Source organism: Mus caroli, chromosome 16 (assembly GCF_900094665.2).
Source record: "Mus caroli chromosome 16, CAROLI_EIJ_v1.1, whole genome shotgun sequence".
Lineage (NCBI taxonomy): Eukaryota > Metazoa > Chordata > Mammalia > Rodentia > Muridae > Mus > Mus caroli.
The window spans coordinates 42,810,913-42,833,361 of NC_034585.1; the positions used below are offsets into that span (position 1 = coordinate 42,810,913).

Below are 22,449 nucleotides of genomic sequence, written 5' to 3' on the forward strand. Positions count from 1 at the left end.
GACAGATCAAATTGCATTGGAAACCAACACAGTTGCTACCTCCTCTGCCAATTACTGAGTTTTGCTATATTTCCATTTATGAGGTACCTTTGTTTTGTGCATTGAGTTTTGTGATAATGCTGACAGTCAGGTATGGCTTCCCAGAGATATCTTACTATGTGCCATGTTTGTCTCAATCCTTGTAAATGTCTCTTCTTGCATTGGAACACGGGAAGAACACCTATCTCTCTCAGTTCTCACTTTATTTTAGAGACTTGGTTTGTGCAATTACTTTAGTTTTCTTCCATCCATGAGTCAGTAACATTTTGATATTTTTGAATTAATATCATTATATTCTTGGGGACTTTTTATGGAATATATATTAATTTGTCTGCCTTGCAATGAATATTAGTTATGTGCTCAATCTGACACTTTCAGTTGAAAAATGATTAATTTTATTGATAATACTTACATTCTTTTCCAAGGATCTATCCTCATATAAGTCACAGTTAACAATCCATCTGTTAGAGTTACAAAAGAGAAGGGACATACTTATGAATCCAGGGGACAAAGTTTGACACCCTTGTGTAAACTCCAGGAAAATTGGGTCTTCCACATCCATGTCCCCAGCTAACAATGCCGGTCAGAATCCATTTTCCATCACTCTTTCTTCGACAAGACAAAGGTCCTCCTGAGTCTCCCTATGCAAGAAGAGGATGTAAGCATGAAGACATCTGTCTCATGAGCACCCAGGCCATCATTTATGTTTCTAGTGGATTGTGTTCAAATGTCTCCTTCTGACATGGTTTTGCTCGTATAATCACTATGTAGGAGAAAGCGATTTTCACAAATCCCCCAAGAATTTACTACTGGTTTTCATTGCATCTGTGAAAGGAGTAGTCGTAGTAGGACTGATGTCTAATGAGTGTTAACTATGTGCCCTGCACTGCCCCAGGGTCATTTTATCATCAAAACAACATCACAGTTATCTTGGGAGATTAATTTCCATCTGTGGACCATGCCTCTTTAGCAGTTGGCTCATTGGCCCAAGGACAAAGAAGAAAAGAGTCAGCCAGGTCCATGGAAGCACTCCTATGAGCCACTGGCTACCAACAGTTATCATGTGAGAATTTCCTCAGACATCTCAGCTCCAGAGAACAAAAACTGAAATAATTTAGTTGTAAACAATCCCTACAGCATGCATCTTAAAATACAATAGCTGGGGTTTGTGATCATATCTTGGAAGGTGGGTAAAGTTATAGGTCAGAGGTGAAGGTAAGAAAGTGCTACAGACAAGCCCCTGTGTCTCAGTTCAGTAATCCCACACAGCTTGTTAGATATATTCTGACAAACTAGGCCTTCTTTATCATTTCCAGACTGGCTCTACAAGTCTAATTTAATGCCCAAACCTTGGTGCTTATGTAGAACACAGCTAGGTAGGTAGGTAGTTGGCCACCTGTAGGTAGTTGGCCACCTGTAGTAAGTACCTAAACTATGCTAGCATTAGTATAAGAAAGGAAAGGGCTCCCATTTCTCCCATCATACCTAGTGACTATGTAACTTGGGAGGAGGCTCTACTATCCTCTCCTATAGAATGAGAATAAATGATGATGTGAATGAATTTATTCATTCCGTTTTGCCAGGTACTTGTTACCAATAAGGTCTCAAAAGATAGAAGAAATCATTATAATAAGATAAGGTGCCTGCATTGCAGCTAAGATTGGCAAGATGTTGGAAGAGTCCCAACTGCTCCTTATTTTCTGAATCACCTATTTGTTCTTTGTATTATATTGTGGAGGGATCTGCATGGATTGGTATGGAGGGACCAGAATAATGTCCCAAAGAACTAAGAATGCCTACTGCTCCCAGGGCAACTGTGAGGCCTACATGAGTGTGCTCTGTGTCTGCCTCCTTCCTCTTCCCCTTTTCCAACTGTGCATCCAAGTAACAAGTAAATGAACCCGGTGGTTTTGGTGCTAAGGGAACAAGGAACAACACAGAAGGACTCTGTATGTGTCTACCTATAGATGGTTGTTATTTTAAACCTGTCCATTCTCAACACTTCCCTAGTCTTAGGCAACTGAATGATAATTAGTATCTGGGCAACTCAGATAAAGGAAGGGCAAGGCCTGCCCTAGATAGCTCCAGTATTGTGTAGATGAAACGTGAGAGCATCGCAATCATGGAGCACAACATGTTAGGTGAGGGGAAGAGGAAGACTTACTTTGCAGGCGTCGCTCTTGCCAGACATAACCCCTGCACAGAGCATCCGCGAGGTGATGATCCCATAGGTGGAAACACAGACGGTTTGATCTATGAGCTCTACCTCCGCTTGCTGCAAAACCGGGGAACCCTTACTATCTGCAAGACACATTAGGGATGAATATCATGGTGATGGTAAGGACCACATTTCTTCCAAGTTTCACTTGAGCAATCACCTTGGATTGAATCACCTTTCAGCCTCAGAGCGATTCTCTGAGATAAATTCTATTAACCCCATTTTGCTTCCAAAGAAATGAAGCCTTACTTACAAGCTAGATCAAAGCCTTACCCAATGGCACACACACAGCAAGTAACAGCAGAATACAGTCAAAGGTCAGACTTTATTATCTTATTTTCTGGGTCACCCTGCCACTGTACTTTCATGCCTGTGTCCCTGGGTCCTATGAGCCTGTGAGTCAGAAACTGTTAGTGTCACTGTTTACAGATTGGGAGGGCTCCTTAAAAGGAGACACACAGTAATTTATGGAAATCTACAAGGAGCCATAAAAGCTAACCTGTTTTTCTACAGCTTCTTCACTTCCTTTCTCTCTTGCCTGGCTATAGTGAGCCAAAACCCATATATATATATATATATATATATATATATATATATATATATATATATATACAATCATGCTTATCAAGAAAGCATCTCTTCAATGAGTTGGGTAGTCTTTTTCTCTAGTGATAGATGGTGATTGTGCTGGTTAGCTGTTATCAACTTGACCAAAGCTAGAGTCATCTGAGAAGAGGAACCATGAGTTGAGAAAATGTCCCCATCAGATTGAGTTGGAGGCAAGCCTGTGGGGCAATTTCTTAATTGATGATTGATGCTTGTGGGGGTGGAGCTCAGACACTGTGGGCAGTATCATCCCTGGGCAGGTGGTCCTGGGAGGTATAATAAAGGTAGCTGAACATAAGCCTAAGCAGCCAGCCAATATGCAGCAGCCAGCCCTCCATTGTCTCTGCTTTCAGTTTCTGCCTCCAGGTTTCTGTCTTGAGCTCTTGGTCTGATTTCTCTTCGTGATGGAGTGTAAGCTGTCAGGTGAAGTAAACCCTTCACTCCTCAGTGGCTTTTGGTCATAGCATCTCTCACAGCAATAGGAAAGCAAACTAAGACAAGGTAGTGAAGTCACCAGTTGCAATAATACACAAGTGGAGGGAGTTACAGATGTGCAAACAGCTGCCATCCCTCCTCGAGACTCTTAGAACTCAGCAAACTCCATTTGGTGGTGAATGCCATTACTTCCATGTGTCCATAATGGCAGTAAGAATCCGAGAAAACACCACAGTGATCCTCAGAGAATCAAACCAAAGCTGCGGGGTAAACTGGAAAATTACACGTACTATAGCTGCTCTTTCCACCTTGGAAAGGATATCAAAGGAATCTCAGATCCCAGGGGTGATAGATGGGCACTAAATCTTGTGGGAATATTTAAGCAGCTTGGGATTCTTCGCCTCACTGTCAGCTATAAATCATGGGACAGGGAAAAAATTGGCAAGCTTGATAGAGAGGCTTCCCAAGCATACAGTGCTATCTTTCTGTACTAAAAAAAAGGTCCCTTTTCTGGGTATGTAGATAATTGCAAAAAGTAATCCCGATCTTCCCCCGGGTGAACTGATTTTAGGATGCAGTGATGCCTGGATCAGAATTTGCAGTCTGAGGAGAAGGGTCCTGGCTGGATTTCTCTGTCATTCCCATCCCTTGGCCAATAGTCCTGGTGTGAGACACACTTACATAACCTCCCAGACAGTTGTCTGAGTTGGCACAGTAGGCTGTGCATATGTGTGCTCTCTCTTTTACAAAAACGGATCGCCTCTGTAGAGGACAAGGGATTCTAAAAATAAAAATGAGTTGCCATCCTAGAATGGAATGCTCAGCACCCTCCAGAGTTTAAAAAAGCCCATATTGATCAGTCCTGCCTTGCTCATACGATTCCCCTCTCCCTGTATCCCTGGGGCTTCCCCTTCACTGAGATGTTATATGTAAATCTTCTCTGGGAATGCCAAAGCACTCTCTCAGCTCAGATGTCTTTCTTTTGTAGGGCAGAGACATGAGCATATACACCATACACACCATACATACCATATATACCATATACACCATACATACCATATACACCATATACACCATACACACCATACACACCATATACACTATACACACTGTGATGGTTTGTATATTCTTGAACCAGGGAGTGGCACCATTTGGAGGTGTGACCTGGTTGGAATAGGTGTGTCACTGTGGGTGTGGGCTTAAGACCCTCACCCTAGTTGCCTGGAAGTCAGTCTTCCACTAGCAGCTTTTGGATGAAGATGTAGAACACTCATCTCCTCCTGCACCATACCTGCCTGGATGCTGCCATGCTCCCACCTTGATGGTAACGGACTAAACCTCTGAATCTGTAAGCCAGCCCCAATTAAATGTTGTTTATTATAAGACTTGCCTTGGTCATGGTGTCTGTTCCCAGTAAAACCCTAACTAATGCACACACCATATACACCATACACACCATATATAACATACACACCATATACACCATACACACCTGTTTCATGCCTCCTCCCCCAGCCAGTCACCCAGCACTTCTCCCCACTGCGCACTTTCTGGCCTGCTGGAGGAATGCATATTGGTTGAATGAGCTGTTTCAGGGTTTCAGGCCAGGCTATGCTGAGCTGCAGCAAGGCAATGTCATAGTCAAAAGTCTGGCTGTTGTAGTATTCATGGACCACAATCCTTCTCACTGGAGAGACAAACTTGGCATTCCCTTGCACATACATCCCAAGGTGAGCAGTCCATGGCGTGGGGTCAGACAGCCTGGTAGAAAAGGAATCAAGCATGGAGTTATATATTGTTTGGAAGCAAGTACTCTACAAAGCCATGGGGATGGGGAAAGGAAGACCTTAGCCCATGGCTTGTCCAGGGACATGGCAAGGATCACACACTTCCCTTGTCTCTTTGCTAGACACAGCAATGAAGTAAGCTATTGTAGTAGTAACGCGTTATAGCTACACTCCAGAAAAATTATCTCTATACTATTTTGTAGAGATAACTCAAATGTTCCTTGCCTTCTGACATCTCATGAACTATACACAGGTCAAAAACATAGGAGACTACAATTAATTTATTATCCTCTTTTTATTTATGCTAGCACTATAATGTAGATACACCAAGTTATTATATGGAGGTGTTAGATTAAATGCAAATGATATGACTATCAGCAGGTTAGACATTAAAGTGCTTTAAGTTGGGCATTAATGAAATACTTTCTTGCAAACTATCAGAACTTTTACAGATCAGTGTAGTGTCTCTCGTGCCTCACCCAATTCATCAGAGAGGGGCTTGGCACCTTTAGAAGGTTTAATCTCCCACAGAATCAATATAGCAACCAGGGAGAATAGGGGTACAGAGAACATGGAAGCTTTAGAAGAAAACTAAACACATGGTCCCCAGAACACATTCATTAACCTGCTGAGCAGACATCACGTGAATGTACCAGAAACTCAAAGAATCTAAGGCTAACATAATGTTTGGAGCAATTATTTTACTTATCGATGACCTACTTTAGTAATTAACACAAATCCTGTAAGTTCCAAGAAAACCATCTCAAATTGTGTAACGTCACTGCAACACTCCATTTAAAATTTTAGAATAATTGATGTTTTGTTTCATCTGAGATCTAGTAGATCTCAGATTTAAAGTTTAAGTGAGGTTATTTTTTTTCTTTTAAGTTTTTCCTTTACCCTCAATTAAAAGAGAATCTGTCCCACAATAACCCCATTTTTTTTCTGGGATTCCCTGCTCTCCAGCCGTCTCCATATACTGATTTACATTTGCTCTGGTAATTTGAAAGTCAGTCTCCATTTCCTCAGCCTAATAAACACATACCCAGCCTCTGTGCTTCCTTTGTGCTCTTTTTCTTTATGCCAATGCTACCTCAAAAAAAAAATGGCATACAACTGGTTACCCCCATCCAAGATGAGCCCAACTAAATTGATCATTTCTTTCCACAACTGGAAGTCAGATGGTCTCAACGGTAAGGATTGGGATGGTCTACCTGTTTCCATGGAAACAATGGGCTGCAGAGAGAAGCCACTCCCTGGAGATGACTGAGGCACCACAGTAGGCTGATCCAACAAAGTGGAGGCTGACCTGCCATGGCCAGGTCCCCTCCTGGGAGTCAGAACCCCCAACGATTCGGTGAAGGAAGGAAGAACTCCTGCTACAGCCTTTAGGAGAGGAAGTGTCATATGACTTAAAGGCAGACAGAATAGAAACACACGCTCGGGGGGGAGGGGGGGGAAGAAGCAGAAACATAATCACATTTATGGCTGGGTTGGGATCTGACTCATCAAGCCAACAGTTGAAAACCTCCTGGTTATCTGGCAGAGAGGAAATCTATAGGTATGGAACCAGTGCCAACACAGAACCACTCCTTTGTTGCTGAGAGCATGCCCTAACTTGGAGTCTACACACCTATGCATACTGGGAAGGAAGGCCCCATACTAACAACTGGACTCACATAATCAGCAGCCATGAAGTTAGTTTGCTATGTGGAAAGGAAGCAGTAGGTTTCACCTATAAAAGAGCTGAGAATGTTTTTGTGCTGGTTTAATGGAAGGCATTTTGGAGAGACTTTGTAAGTCCAAGACATGTGGACATGTACTAGAAACCTAATCATCATAGCTGTTCCTTTTCAGTGTAAATAACATCAATAAGGTTGATTATTGCTCTTAGTGAGAGGCCACCTGACTAAGGAGAGCATATGGCATAAGTCATCTCGATGTTGCTTTTATCGAGAGTCATAACTAAAAGAAAAGCCACTGGGCTCCATTGCTTTATTCACAGGTGACTTCTTCCTTGACTGGGATTACTAGAAAACACCCTGTTACCTCCTATTATCAAGAAGGAAGTCGGAACAAACCTTTGGGGCTTTTGTCTCTTTGGAGCAACGTCAGAGCTAGTTCACTAGTACATATTATATTTTCCTAGATCCTGAGCAGCCTTTGTCTGAGGAATGATACTCAGATGCAATGAAAGTTGACAGTGGATAAAAAAAGAGGGAATACAGGAGTCAAAAGCAGCCATTTCTACGCACCGCAGCCTTCCTCGTCACTTCCATCCGGACAGTCCACTATACCATCACATTGCGCATTTTGCTTCCTGAAGCAAATGTCATTGCCACATTTAAAGGTCCTGCTGGTGCATGGGATGCCTAAACATGAGCAAATGAAGGAACAGTTTTGTTTTGTTGCCGTTGTTGTTTCTAAACAGAAACAGATTTGAAGGAATGACTTGGAACTGTGCAAAAGGTGTCCTAGTCACAGGGTCACTCTTTTCTGCTCTGGGAAAAGCTGGGAGGGGGAAGAGGAAACACCCTGCAGGGACATTTTCCTTTACTTAAGCAGATGCATTGGAAGTCAGGCAAAGTAGCAGGCATCACTCCAACTGCTTCTTCACATCCATGGTGAACACAACACAAAAGAACGCATGGTCTCTTGGCTATTGCCTTGTTGTACTGGCTATTTTTGTGTCAACTTGACACAGCTGGAGTTATCACAGAGAAAGGAGCTTCAGTTGAGGAAATGCCTCCATGAGATCCAACTGTAAGGCATTTTCTCAATTAGTGATCAAGGGGGAAAGGCCCCTTGTGGGTGGGACCATCCCTGGACTGGTAGTCTTGGGTTCTATAAGAGAGTAGGCTGAGCAAGCCAGGGGAGGCAAGCCAGTAAAGAACATCCCTCCATGGCCTCTGCATCAGCTCCTGCTTTCTGACCTGCTTGAGTTCCAGTCCTGACTTCCTTTGGTGATGAATAGCAGCATGGAAGTGTAAGCTGAATAAACCCTTCCCTCCCCAACTTGCTTCTTGGTCATGATGTTTGTGCAGGAATAGAAACCCTGACTAAGACACTTGTCTTACTCTCTAAGGAGAAAAGAGGTTAACAAAACCCATAATACATGCGATCCTTTTAGGCAGTTAGGAGGAAAATAATGAATAGATGCTCTGATTTGCAATGCATTTGCTCACCACCTACAGGGTTCACTTTCTGTTGTGGTGTCAGCAGGTATCCCCACAGTGCCTCCTAGGTTCCTCTGTGACAGACCTTCATTGTCCAACCTACAGCTAGCATGAAAACCTAGTAAAGCCACAAACATGTGCCAGTATTTGCACAGGAGCACATTCAATTCCACCCCGCCTACTGTATCTCATTGTAAACAAGTATCTCATTGTTCTCTAGAATGGGTAGGATTCTCAGATCAAGAGATATCAGGGCTAAAACTGGGAGAGATGTGTGGTAACTGGGGCAAGCTATCACTCTGAATGCAGCAGAGATGTTTGGATCGTTGGGGTTCTAACAAAACAACAGAGCTCTGTGCACCCCCCACCCCTCCTCACTTCTAGTGCAGTTTTGCTCGTCCTGGCCATCCTCGCAGTCCCGGAAGCCATCACAGACCAGAGGGCCATGCTGCCGGAAGATGCTGCTGTTGCAGGCAGGTTTTACAGTCACTGTGGTGAAAGGCAGGAAGGTCATGAACAACAGGGCATCAGCTGGGTTCTCTGATGGCCAACAATGCCCCTCTAAAGGTATGAACATTATCATGGAAAATACAGAAGAGTGATAGAATGTGTCTACCTTAAAGTAACAAATCCCTGGAAGAAAGGGGATGGCTAGTATAATTCCTTACTCTGATGAAATTCCTATCAGATCTTGGTTTTGCTATGGTGTCAATGTGTTTAAATATGGTGGCTTATGTAACTTCAACTCATTGCATCATAAATAATCATGTTTTCTTTTATTTTTTGAGACAAGCTCTTACTGTGTAATCCTAGCTGACCTCAAAGAGATCCACCTGCTTCTGCCTTCTGTGTGCTTGGATTAAAGATCTGTTCCACCATGCCTGGTGTGATGGTTTGTATATGCTTGGCCCAGGGAGTGGCACTATTAGGAGGTTGGGCCTTGTTAGAGTAGGTGTATCACTGTGGGCATGGGTTTAAGACCCTCACACTAGTTGCCTTGAAGCCAGTCTTCCACTAGAAGTCTTCAGATGAAGATGTAGACCTCTCAGCTCTGCCTGCAACATGCATGCCTGTTCCCACCTTGGTGTTAATGAACTAAACCTCTGTACCTGTAAGCCAGCCCTAATTAAATGTTGTCCTTATAAGAGTTGCCTTGGTCACGGTGTCTGTTCACAGCAGTAAAACTCTAACTAAGACACCTGGCATCACTAATTTTTTTTTAAAGAAAAATAATTCTCATCACCTGTTATCTGAGGTGAACTTGGCTTCCTTCCCAAGAAAGGTGTAGTGGACTGAAATGGGGGATTTTGTCTCACTCATCTCTCTACCTCAGGTCGCTGACCAAAAAATATTAGGTGCTCACAAAAACCTTGGTGGATTAATTAATGAAGGTGAGACCTTAAAGGATATCAGACTCGTAGCCCACATGTGAAACCACTTTAAACTTGTTTTACTCTGACGAATATATACCCTAAACGCGACTGTTTCTTTGACACACTTCTTGAATCACCTTTACATCTATGGCTTACATGGTGTACCAGCAAAGCATCGTCTGAAAGGAAGGTTTCTCTGTGATCTCTAGATTGTGAAATTTTTCAGTTTTACTGTCTCTGCTTGGTTTACCAGTGTATTTCTTGTGTTACTCAGTCCCCGTCCCCACCCCTCAAAGGGTGAGTGGAGTACACTACTGCCTTAAAGCACTTGGTTGTTGCCAAAAGGTACCTATTTGACATCCACAGAATGGCTCAGGAAAAGATGCAATGGAATACAATGATACCAGTCACTAGTCCTTATTATTAAAGAATGCCAATAGCTTTCTTCTGGGGCATCAGAGCAAAGAACAGTAATGGAAAAAAAAAAAAAACCTTCAATCACTAAAATTGTCAGCATCTATTTTCTTAAGAAATCAAAGATTTTATAGATTTAGATTGCTAATGAGTCATAAATTAAGATGATTTGATTTTTTTTTGTCAAATTGAAAGTGTACAAAGGGATTAGGGATGTAGTTCAGGGCTAGGGCATTTGCCTAGCACATGCAAGACACTAGGCTTGATCCCAGAATCACACCCACATATACACAGTTGTAGATGCAGAGGTCATTTTATGAATATAATTTTATATAGCTGTATTATATTAAATGAAATGTTTCTCCAAAGATATGGAAAGATTAAATACCATTTCTGTTACAAGAGTATTTAAAAACTATTGCCAGCCGGGCGTGGTGGCGCACGCCTTTAATCCCAGCACTCGGGAGGCAGAGGCAGGCGGATTTCTGAGTTCGAGGCCAGCCTGGTCTACAAAGTGAGTTCCAGGACAGCCAGAGCTATACAGAGAAACCCTGTCTCAAAAAACCACAAAAAAAAAAAACAAAAAAACTATTGCCAATAACTTTATATTGCCCTTAAACTATCTTCCTGTTGTCCTATAAACTAGAAATCGATACAGGAGTAGGTTGCAAATAACAATGAAAAATTATGATCTATATTATCTGTCTAGATTAGGAGTATCCTGTTTCCATCCCTTAGTTGTTACCAGCAGTCAATGTGTATGAAGAAGATGAGTCAGAAAGCCTCTAAGATCCAGAGGACTCTAAAGAAACGGTGTCTTCTAGACAGGACAGGACTGATGCACATATAAACCCACAGAGACTGTGGCAGCACGTACAGGCTCTCCATAGTGTCAAAGCAGACCAGAACCCAGCACATAGAAAGGGAAGTGGACATGAACTAAACAGGAAGCTATCTACAACTGACATCTGCTTGCAAAGGAAACATTAGACCACACTTAAGGGCAGGCCCCATGCCAAGCAGTAGTAGATAGACAACACAGAACAAGCTCAATGGTATTTTTATAAACTTTAGTCCCCTATTGCTTTGATTGGCATTTTTCTTTCCTTTTTTTACTCTGTCTCTCTCTCTCTGTCTCTCTGTCTCTCTCTCTCTGTCTCTCTCTCTCTGTCTCTCTCTCTCTGTCTCTCTCTCTCTGTCTCTCTCTCTCTCTCTCTTTGTAATCTTACTTGTCTTTTGATTGTGTATTAAGGTCTCCAGTTTTGTGTTTTTACAGATTTGGGGCTCTCTCTCTCTCTCTCTCTCTCTCTCTCTCTCTCTGTGTGTGTGTGTGTGTGTGTGTGTTTCTTGTGTTTCTTTTCATTTGTTTATTATGTTTTGCTTGATTGGTTACTTATTTTCTCAAGAGAGAAAAAGAAAAATGGTGGAGTTGGATGGGTTGAGAAAAATAATGAAGCTCTCAGAGGAGTGTGGGAAGGAGAAACCTGAACCAGAATATATTGTATGAAAAAGAAAACTTTTTCAATAAAAAGGAAGTAACTATAACAGAAAAAATAAATCAACTAAACAGTTGCCCAGTTTGTTCACGACACCTGTGTTGTATCAGCAACCACACTGAAATGAACTTCCTTCAGATTCTGAGCTCCTTAAGGTATAGGATCTGTGTGTTTACACCCAGTTGTGGTAGGTTAGGTCATGAGCCATGGTAGGTTAGCCACAAGACATTACTCCCTATGGTGAGAGTATGCCATGCCTCAAGGTATACAAAATAATTTTACCTCTCTCTTGACCATGGGCTTAGCCATTCGACTTCTTCGGAGCAACATAATATGATATAAGTTTTGCAAGGCCAGCCATTATTGGAAGCCAGGTGTTAATGTTTACTTTTCCTTGCTTTTGTTTCTATTAGCTCCTTGGCTCCATGAAAGACTGGGCCATAAAGAGTAGCCATGACGCCAACCTGGAAGGAGCTTAGCACAGGATGACCCATTGCTTGAGCCTGAGCCACTCAGCTAAGGGGAGCCTATGCAACCATGAATACATGGTCAAGAATAAATGATGGGGTTAATTAAGCCATTGAGTTTCAGGATAGCTAGGGACAGACATGCAGCATCTACAAAGACTGAGGTCAGCCAGCAGCAGCAATGATTCCAAGAAGTTATGTATTCATAATGAAATCGTATTACACCTACCACAGAAAAGTTCATCACTTTCGTCGAAACAGTCATTCACTCCATCACAGCGCTGGGCCTGAGGGACACACAAACCGGAGGAGCATCTAAAAGATCCAGCAGGACAAGCTACAGGCAAAAGAAAAACACAGAAAATCTTCACTGGTTACCTAAAAACCAAAGACTACCTTAGCAAAGAATCAAAAGTGTTAACTGGTTAGAGATTTGATAGAAAATTGGAGGCCATGAAACAAGTTCTCCATGCAGTCAAGACCATGAGTAATTTTTAATGAATAATTTCAATAAGCAAGGAATAAAAGCACCTTAGTGCTACAAATGTTAAACATAGTAAGACCAATTTCTAGTCTTGGAGCCCAGGGCTCTTGCCTCCATTTTCACTGTCCATCATTCCTTCTAACTTAACCAGATTATTGATCAAACATCAAACCATTGAGCCTGAGCTTACCAATGAATATTACAGAAACAATACTTTCCCTTCTGTGAAAAAAAGAAGATCAAAGGAGAGCACATATCAGACCAGCTACTGAATCTGTGGCAGTGAACAGAGTAGATGGCCCACTAGAACATCCTCATGATGTGGGAAACAATTAACAATTAAGATGTGTTGTTTCTCCTGTGTCCTCACTGGAAATACTCTAAATATCAGAAAGTAGCACTGTCCAGGCAGAAGCACGTGTGCTGGGGGTTGGCAGAGTAGGACAAAGTTGAGAGAAGGATTTCTCAAGTCATACTCTAGTGTATCACTTTGCTTGTCTCTGTTCAAAGGGGACAAATGTATCTCCGAGTCATTATCTACAACTTCCCTCAAACATTGTCTTTCCTAGGTCCATTTCCTGGCTATGTTTTGTGGTTTCCTGTATGAATTTCAACTTTCTGAAAGCTGACATCTGAATCCTCTTGACCAACCTGCTCTCCCTAGTCACTGGCATAGAAAGAGAACTTCAAAATGACACTCATAGACCCACTGTATTTTTGTATAAGCACCATAATCACAAGGAATTATGATTAGCCTAAAAACCAGAATGAGTGTGGCTCCGTGCATCTAGTATCCTGATACTGTGGAAGTGGAGGCAAGAAGATTGCCACAAGTTCAATCCCAGCCTCATCTACATAGACTAGCCAAGGCTACGCAGTTAGAATTTGTCCCAGAGGAAAAAAAATGGAAGAGAGAGAGAGGGGGGAGAAGAAGAAAAATGAAGAAGGAGGAGGGGGAGGAAGAAGAAGAAGAAGAAGAAGAAGAAGAAGAAGAAGAAGAAGAAGAAGAAGAAGAAGAAGAAGAAGAAGCAGCAGCAGCAACAGGAGGAGTGGGGGGAGGGAGGGAAGGATATAAAACATGAAAGGAAGACCAAAATAAGGGCTTTTCCTATCTGTTAGAAGTTACATGAAAAACTGTATTTCAATTATAAGTCAGTAATATCAAAGTTATTTTCTATAATTTAAAATATATCATTAATATATAATTTGATATATCTTATTATTCCATAGTATATATTATTTACCTATTTATAAAGATAAATATATAATGGTAAATAACAAAAATGAAGCAGTATTAATTCACTAAATTCTCAAGACCTGAAGTAGAGAAAAACTGGCCTTGCTTGATCAGTAAGGGCTCATTAGTTTTCTACGGAACTGATCCCAAACTTACGTTGACTGATGTTGTAACCACCATATTCTACCAAGAGTGGCTTGTCTGAAAGCCTGGAACTGCATTGGAGCTGGATGTGGACCAGGGGGCTGGGCACCCGGAAAATGGTCTCATGATCCATGTAGGAGCCGCAGTACCTGAGGAGACAAGAGCCGAGGAAGACATGTGGCTCGAGGTCCCATAGACTGTCCCCCTGCCAGTGGACATGACTGATGCTTGGGTCCTTCAGGTCCTGTAAGCAGAGATGCTTCTGGTAGAGCTATGAATAACAGCTACTTCGTGTTGTGGGACTTTTGTCGCAATTCTGCCTGAGTTTTCTCCTTTGCTAAACAAAACAAGCGCTGTCCTGTCGACCCGTTGCTTTCTTCACTAACAGGACAAGTCAGTAGAGCAGTGGATTGAATTCTCCTTGTTTGCATATTTTTCCTGTCAAAAGAATGTGTAAGAAGAATGGCCTGCTTTTAACCATGAGCCACTCTGTACAGTAAAGCAGAATGTGCAAGCTCAGGCTGACAATATGCAAATAATTCCACCCACAGTTGAGACAAAAAGACAACAACATTAATTCAATCTAAATTGGAATCTGATATGCACGGCAGGGCTTGCCTTTGGCAACATTGCCAAGAAGCAACACGTATCCACAGCATTCCCTGCCTTGACCTTTTGGTTACTTCCCATTGCATGGTGCCAGCTTGGTTCCCAGTGTCCACAGCATTCCCTACCTTGACCTTTTGGTTACTTCCCATTGCATGGTGCCAGCTTGGTTCCCAGTGTCCCTTTGAGTAAATGTCACTATGGTTAATAATTCTCACTATGTGAACATTGTAGTTAATGGAGCATAGGATATTATTTTACAGCGAGATAAGTTAGTTTACTGCCCTATGTAGGCGAGGCTGTTCCAGTGGGAAAGCTGTCAAGTCTTGGGAAAGCTGTCAAGTCTGTGTGGGAAACAGCTGATCTAAGAATTGAGGAGGTGACCACATCCTAACTTGGTACCTATGAATGTCAAACACCGTAGGCTCCCAAGGCATTTGGGAACTGCTTGTGTTCCGTGGACTCAAGGCTAGCATTCAGAAGCACTCACTCTCTAGGATGTTTACAGCTTGGAAAAAAAAAAAAGGACATTCCTGGGTTACTCAGAAGTCTTTGGCAGAGGACTGAAATGTGAGAGTGTCTATAGCCAGTTACTAGAACACACAGAAGACAGTCTGAGACCATGTCAAGCTTCTAGATCCATACTTTTAACTGGTCACGTTGAGCACTGTGTACTCCTGAAACATACCCACTGTGTTATCTGTATCTCCAAGTGATTATTCCTTTCTATCGCATGCCCTCCATCAGCATCTGGAATTGTTTTTGCTGAGATGAGCTCCTCTCGGTGTGTTGCTATGATTTGTATGTGAAGGGGGATCTCTCACCAGTTCATGTATCTGAAACAGTAGGTCCTTGCCTACTGGCACTGTTAGGGAATGTTGTGAATGCTTAAAAGTCAGGTCTCAGCAACAGGAAGATAGTTAGGGGTGGGGTCCTAAGGGGTACATTGTCCTTGTAGTGCCTTACCCCCACCCCCAGTCCCTCAGCTTTTGCTTCCTAGTCAGGACAGCAATGTAACCAGCTGCCCCATCCTTCTGAAGAACAGACTGAGCTGCTCCTACCAGGGTGACTCCTCTATCACAACAAACTGAAATCCCCTGAAACCTCCAGCCACACTAAATCCTTCCTTCTTTCTGTCTCAAATGTTGCCATAATAACAAGAAAATTAACTAACACACATGCTAAGGAGAGGACTGAGGAGAAAGGAACCTTTACACCCCTGCTTCGGCTCCAGTTTGAAGATGGTTGAGTGGTGTGCTGTGTGTGGAGCATGATGGGGCTTTATGCAGTGACAGTGTAAACCGAAAGAGGTTGCAGGAATCCAGCCAGAGTCCGTTGACAGTCTGCACAGGGACACAAGATAAGGAATGGGAATCATAAAGAAGCAAACACATTCATTAACCAGCGTCACACAAGTTGGCCTTGTGTGTTAGACTCTAGCACTTTCTAAGACACCAAAGGCCTGAAGTGCTGGAATCGTGCAAAGGCAATTCATTATTTACTCCTCTAAGATTCCAGTGCTGCCTGCAGCTGCCCCAATACAAATATCCCAGTTCATGTTGTCTGTTGTGTCAGGGAGAGCCTTGTATTTCTTCCCATCTCCATTAGGGGGTTTGTCTGTTTGCTTGGTGGGTTGGGTATTGGGTTTTGGTTTGGCTTGGTTTTTGGTGTTTGGTTTTGTTTTTTGCTGCATCCCCATTGCAGCCCGCTTTCCCTTGACCCATGTCTCGGCTCAGTTTGATATTGTGAAGCAGAGCCTTCCTTCTCTAGATGGAGATGACTAATATGGAAGGAACTGGGGACTTGAGTTCTGAGGGACAAGCAGAATCAGATGAATCAGATAGGAGTTTAGCTGGCATGGAGGACTACAGGAAGAACCTCTGCTTCAGGGAAAAATATTTCAGCCAGGAAGCATTCTGGTTTTGGTTGGGAGGGGACTCTTATTTTTGTTGTTGTTGTTGCTGTTCTGGTTTCTCTTTATTTACTTTTCGAATGTTATTCCCTTTCCTAGTTTCCCCTCTGAAAATCTCCTTCCCCCACTCCCCTCCCCCTGCTCCCCAACCCATCCACTCCTGCTTCCTGGCCCTGGCATTCCCCTATACTGGGGCATAGAACCTTCACAGGACCAAGCGCCTCTGGGAGGAGACTCTTCTACTTGAAGCAAAATAGCACATATCATATCTGTTAGCTATGAGGCAGGGGGGAAGTCTTCTCTCAGTTTGCTCATTCTTAGGCTCACAGCTCCACAAATAATGTGTAAGGGTATGTGGTTGGGAATCTCTACTTTGCTTGTACATCAAAGGAAGTATTCTTAAAGCTTTAGGGACACATTGGTATGTATGTATGTATGTATGTATTGATGAGGAAGTCTCACTATGTAGCCTTAGTTGGCCTAGAATTTGCTAGGTAGAACAGGAAATCCTAGATCTCAGAGTCCCTCCTGCCTTTGCCTCTGGCATGTATAGGCATGCATGACATAGTTTCCACACACAGTTTGCATAGTTTTATTGAATGCTAACAAAAACAAGTTTAAAAATAACTCTAATCAAAATGACTAATTTTTTCCTAGTTATTAAGCTACTAGATGACAGGCAATGGTTTGAATCTGAAACTATAGAGCAGACACTTGAAGCTGGGCTATGGTAGTACATACCTTTAATCCCAGCACTTCTGAGACAGATTCTGTGAGTTCAAGGCCAGCCTAATCTACATAGTGAGTTCTGGGACAGCCAGGACTAGAAAGAGAAACCCTGTCTCAAAAAACAAAACAGAACAAAATAAAAACAATAATAATAATAATAATAATAGATACTTGGTTCAAGCTGTATTTCCAAATGATTATAGACCACGTTTTAATAATGAGATTCAGAGAAGTCTCTTCCAGTGAATACAGGGCTATGACTACTTTGTAGACAGTCTCTAAACAAGTAAAAAGAAACCTGGTTCAGAAAAGCCTCTTGGAGGGCTGGGCAGATGGCTCAGTAGGTGAGTGCTTGCTGTCTGAGCATCCGCACTAGAGTTTGGATCCCAATCCCCTACATAAAAAGCCATATGTGACACACATGTGTAACTTCAGCACTGGTAATGTGGAGGCAGGAGAATCTCTGAGGCTTGCTGATCAGATGGCCAAGCTATAAACAAATGACCAAATAACAACTAACAAAGAAAAACAGAACAGTGAACTCCAGTTCAGTGAGACAGTCTCGAAAAGAAAGAGAAAGATACCTGATCAACCTCCATGATGTCAACATGTCTATACATATGCCTACTCACACGTGTGCGCGCATGAGCATGTACCGCTCATGCACACTCACACGCACATACACTCAATAGAAAAATTAAAGCAAAAAACCAAGAAAGAAAGAAGGAAGGAGAAAGAAGAGGCGCTTAGAAAGAAGGCTTCATTTAGAAAATAACAAAGAGAAAAGAATTAGCTAGCAAATCCTTTAACTCACAGGATACTTCTTTGGGAAGCTATTATCCTACCAAGACTTATCACAGCTATATTTTTAAATACTGATTATAGTTTTAGGAACAAATCAATACCAATAATATCTAAGGAACACTTTAAGAGATGTGATTATATGAACTACTTCGTAGATTCAGGAATTTCACACACTTATATGTCTGAGATTGTTTTTTCTGATCAACCATTTTCCTTTCTTAGGATATAACCGGGTCAGCTAGGCCTCTTCTACAATACAAAACTAGCTAGTAGTCTCTGAGTTTTATTGTTATTTTTACCCAGGCTCAGGATTGAACAGTTCATTTAGCAAGTCCCTTTGGAAGATGTAGACTACACTGTCGAACACTCCAGCAGCACAGAGAGGCTGAGGATATGAAGTCTGCTACAACCACAGGTACCCACTGTTTCTGAACTCCTCTACCTGTAGCTTCCCCCTCTCAGCAAACTGCAGACTCCTGGAGAACAGGACACCGTCCGGATGATCCCTCACATCCAAAAACTACTTACATGTGTTCATTAATCTCCCACCAGCCGTGCTCACAGCCTTTCGCGCTCTTCTTAGTTATGGAATAGTTGTAGAATTTCAGGGCTATACCGAGAGTTGATAGGGAAGTCTGTGAAAAAGCAAACATCAAGTCAGAAAAAATGCCTCAGTAGAAGAACACTGTTCAACTTAAAAGGTCCTGGCCTGCTCAGTATTCATCCTTTTGGCTCGTTGTTGATGCTCTACTGTTGGTGTTATCCAGCCCTTGGTGGGATAGACAGTAGTGGGAGGGAGAGAAGGAACTCCAGAGAAAATAGGAAGTAGGTGCTATGATGTGGATAATGGGAAAATGGGGGTTGGGGAATGGGAGTGCAAAGGGGGAACAAAAGGGGACATAAGGACATCCAGAAAACTTTATTTTATAAGATTATTCAAAAGTATAGGTATGGGCGCGCACACACACACATTCACACACATATCTCTTCATATAATATTTGTGTGTGTTTATGAATGTATGTTAATGGACTTACATCACATGGGGTGACAGCGCTCCTCCTAAAAGCTGTGTACTATCTAACAAAACCCACAGTGCCAGGCATGGAAAACTTCCTTTATAGCTTGATAGTCAGAGGAATAGACATCTTCCCAAAACAATGAACTATTTCCATGTCCCTCAGATCCCTTCTAGAACTTGAAGGCAAGACCCCATTATTGCTGATGACACTCACACGTCAGATACAGGACCTGGAGGAATTGAGCTGGAGTTGATTGAGAAGGTTCCTCCCTGAGGACTGTCACTCATAGGATTGGAAAGTATTGTGCATGGTGCCAAGGAAGAGAAGCAATTCATAGTGTTACCCAGGTATAAAGCGTATAAGCTACAAGAATGACTAGCTAGGCAATGTATCCCCATTGCTACAATAATGGCACCTGTATCTCCTAGGTAACCAACAGCTACCTAATTTTACAAAGGTCTGATGGCTAGGAGGGAAATCATTCCAGGTACTGTAAACCTAGAAAACTCTTCGTCGTTGGTGAGGTCATAGGCCCTAGAGGAGAAACGACTACCATGATTTTCTTAAGTCACTGAAAGTCTGTGCTCTAAATACTTATCCTTGCAGATAAGTGTGGTTCTCCTCATCAAATAAGTTTCTTTTTGTAAAGATTGGGACAATTACACAGACACAAGAGGACCAAAATGCAGACTGTGGGGTGCCCAACTCCAACTGCTACATCTGCAATGTGACCCCTATACCTAAGGCTAGGAAAAACTGCTGAAGTGGGGTGAGTCAGAGGCCCAGTAGGCTTGCTGTTGAATAGTGTCCCCTAAAAGGATACTATGCACTCACAGAATATCAATGTATGGTTGGCCTGAACAAGACCAGCATAATGCTAATATCAGTTGACAAGCTATTGTGGACAATATAGTTCCACCCCTACATGAAGAACTACAGGTGGTCAGTAGCTCCTGAGAGAGGGAGGACCAGTTTTGTCCTTGGAGGAGCTCCTGCATAGATTGTCCAATCCAAAATTATTATCCCTGGACATCTGTATATATGGGCAATACATATATATATATGTGTGTGTGTATACATAGATATACACATATACATATATATAAAACCCTGTATATATGAGCCACAAGTAAAATGGAATCAGTAGTTGTATATACATGTAACAATTATAATTTAAGAAAATATCATGAATCTGTCTGGGATCAAGGAAACACACAGGAGGTGTAGAAGTGGAGAGAGAGGCATTGTAATGATGTACACCAGGAACTCCTGTACAAGGTTCACACACAAAAAAATAGTTTTAAAAGTTGTAGGAAATATTTTATAATTCAATCCTGTTATGGTTTTCTTTAGACTGATCTTATCCATTGACATATTGTTCTGACAGATGTTTGACTTTGTTATGTGTTGTGTTTGTGTTGTGTGTCTGTGCATGTACACAGTTGCTTCTCGCTAGCGTAAATATAGTTAGCCATCCACCATTGCCCGCTTTTGAAGGAAAATAAATCTGACACTTTACAGTTCTCATTTCAACACAATAATAAACCTGTTAGGCCAGTAATATGATTCCCATTTTATAGAAGGACAAACCCATAGCTAATAGAAGGCCAGTAACTTTCTGAAGGTTAGGAAATGTAACCTAATCCTTTACCTCAGCCACGTTCTGCCCAGTGTGTCATGCTTATTGTAAACTCATATGAGGGACTCGGGAAGAATAGGGGATTATCTCAGATAACCATTGGGAACTTTCTATGTCAAAGATGCCTGCAGATTTCCTTAACAGAGGCAGGAACAAGTGAGTCCCTTCTAAACCATCTCATAACTTGCCACAGTGGGATGAAGAAGGGATTTACATGGCTCAGAGTGAGCCTACAAAACCCTAATAGATCTCATATTCCCCTATGACCCTTCCTCTACTCCCTGCTCCCTTGCTGGTGTGGTACGCCCTTTCCTTTATAAAGACTTCAGCCCCCAATCCTTAACCTCTAGCGAAATAGAAAGTAAGCCATTATTCTTATTTACACTGTGAGTAAAAATCACGCCAGCGTTTATGGGTTTTCATTTTAAGTATCTGAGTTATTATAGAATCGATATTTACTTAGCATCAAAGGAATTTCAGACATTTGACAGAGTTTTAGGAAAGGTGCATTCTTTATTCTGATTGTTGAACAAATTAAAAAAGATACAGCTGTGTTTTAGAGGGATTGAAGAAAAAGAAAAGAGTATTTCTCCCTCCTCCTTCCCCAGCACTTCCATTTATCCTCTCCTCCCTCTTATCTACCAACCTTCTGGTCATGTGAGATTTTAATTCCTGAAAGTCTGAAAAGGGTGAAGATATAGCTTCTTATTTTATAAGTGACTATATTATCGACAACAACTTTAAGTAATGTAAAGATACTCGTCACCAGGATGTTGTATCAACTGTCAGACTTAGTTAAAATAATAAAACCATTTGAAGTATTAAATTTACATAACTCTGTGCAAATGCTCACACATGTTGAACTCCCTTCCTGTGCCTGGCTCCTCACCACAGCCGTTTCCTTGGCAGCGATGCTTTTATCCAGACTTCTGTAAAGTAGATCCCTCTTGTCCCTCAGCTTCTCTGCAAATATTCACCCCTGGCTTCTCTGACCTCCTACTTAACACCCTTTGACTTCCTTCCCACCCAGTTATGCCTGCTTGACATCTTTATTTTTCCCTCTAGCACACCATGTGACACGTGATGCACTGCATGCAGCTGTCCCTCAATATCTTGGCAGAATTGCTTCAAGGACCCTCCGCATTTCCAAATTAATATATCCTCGCATAAAACTAATAGTATTTGTATAACCTACATGAATCCTCTCAATACTCTAAATACCCATATTGTTCATAGTAGCTAGTGCCATACACTAATTTTGTAAAATTCAGTTATCCTGTGTTGTTTAGAAAATAATATCAATAATACAGTTTGTATATGTTCAATACAGGTACACACTCAATGGGGCCATTGACTGAATCCGCAGATGTGAAAGCCACAAATAGGGAGGATTCCTTGTAGATGTAGCTCATCAGCTTGTCAGCCGTCTCCCCCTACTGGAAGGTACACTCCATGAAAGCTGGTATTAAATTATTTTTTAGTTTGAGATTTGGGGTCTATTTTAGTACTTGAGTTCCAAGTCCACAGTTACATATTGATGAATTCAAATGATGTATTTGCCATTTACACCCAATGATGCTACACACTAATAAGTGAACAATAGTGGCATTTTCCATTTCCATATCTTATTAAAATATGAGAAAAAGCTAGCTTTAAGACCAAGATTTAAGACGGTGAGCAATGCCTTAAAAAGCAACAGAAGAAGATGTATATATTTCATATAAATTTACATTTTGGTTTCTTACAAATTGCATAGAAATAATCCAATCAAATTTATCATTTTAGGGGCTGGTGAGATGGCTCAGTGGGTAAGAGCACCCGACTGCTCCTCCAAAGGTCCAGAGTTCAAATCCCAGCAACCAC

The 22,449-nt window shown here is 41.9% G+C and overlaps 1 protein-coding gene across 2 annotated transcripts in view; it reads right to left on the minus strand.

Moving 5' to 3' along the window:
- Window positions 1-420: 420 nt before the first annotated feature.
- The window catches only part of Tmprss7 (transmembrane serine protease 7), a 38,561-nt gene continuing 16,532 nt past the window's right edge, over window positions 421-22,449 (minus strand). The window contains exons 10-18 of one of the 2 annotated variants that reach the window (XM_021185418.2): window positions 18,456-18,562; window positions 13,889-14,025; window positions 12,241-12,348; window positions 8,640-8,750; window positions 7,341-7,457; window positions 6,300-6,471; window positions 4,791-5,059; window positions 2,204-2,340; window positions 421-680 (exon numbers count right to left, since the gene is read on the minus strand). In XM_021185418.2, coding sequence (XP_021041077.2) covers window positions 510-680; window positions 2,204-2,340; window positions 4,791-5,059; window positions 6,300-6,471; window positions 7,341-7,457; window positions 8,640-8,750; window positions 12,241-12,348; window positions 13,889-14,025; window positions 18,456-18,562 — 1,329 coding nt within the window. In that variant the 3' untranslated portion in view covers window positions 421-509. The remainder of the gene's footprint in view (window positions 681-2,203; window positions 2,341-4,790; window positions 5,060-6,299; window positions 6,472-7,340; window positions 7,458-8,639; window positions 8,751-12,240; window positions 12,349-13,888; window positions 14,026-18,455; window positions 18,563-22,449) is intronic. The other variant, XM_021185419.2, reaches the window with a different exon arrangement.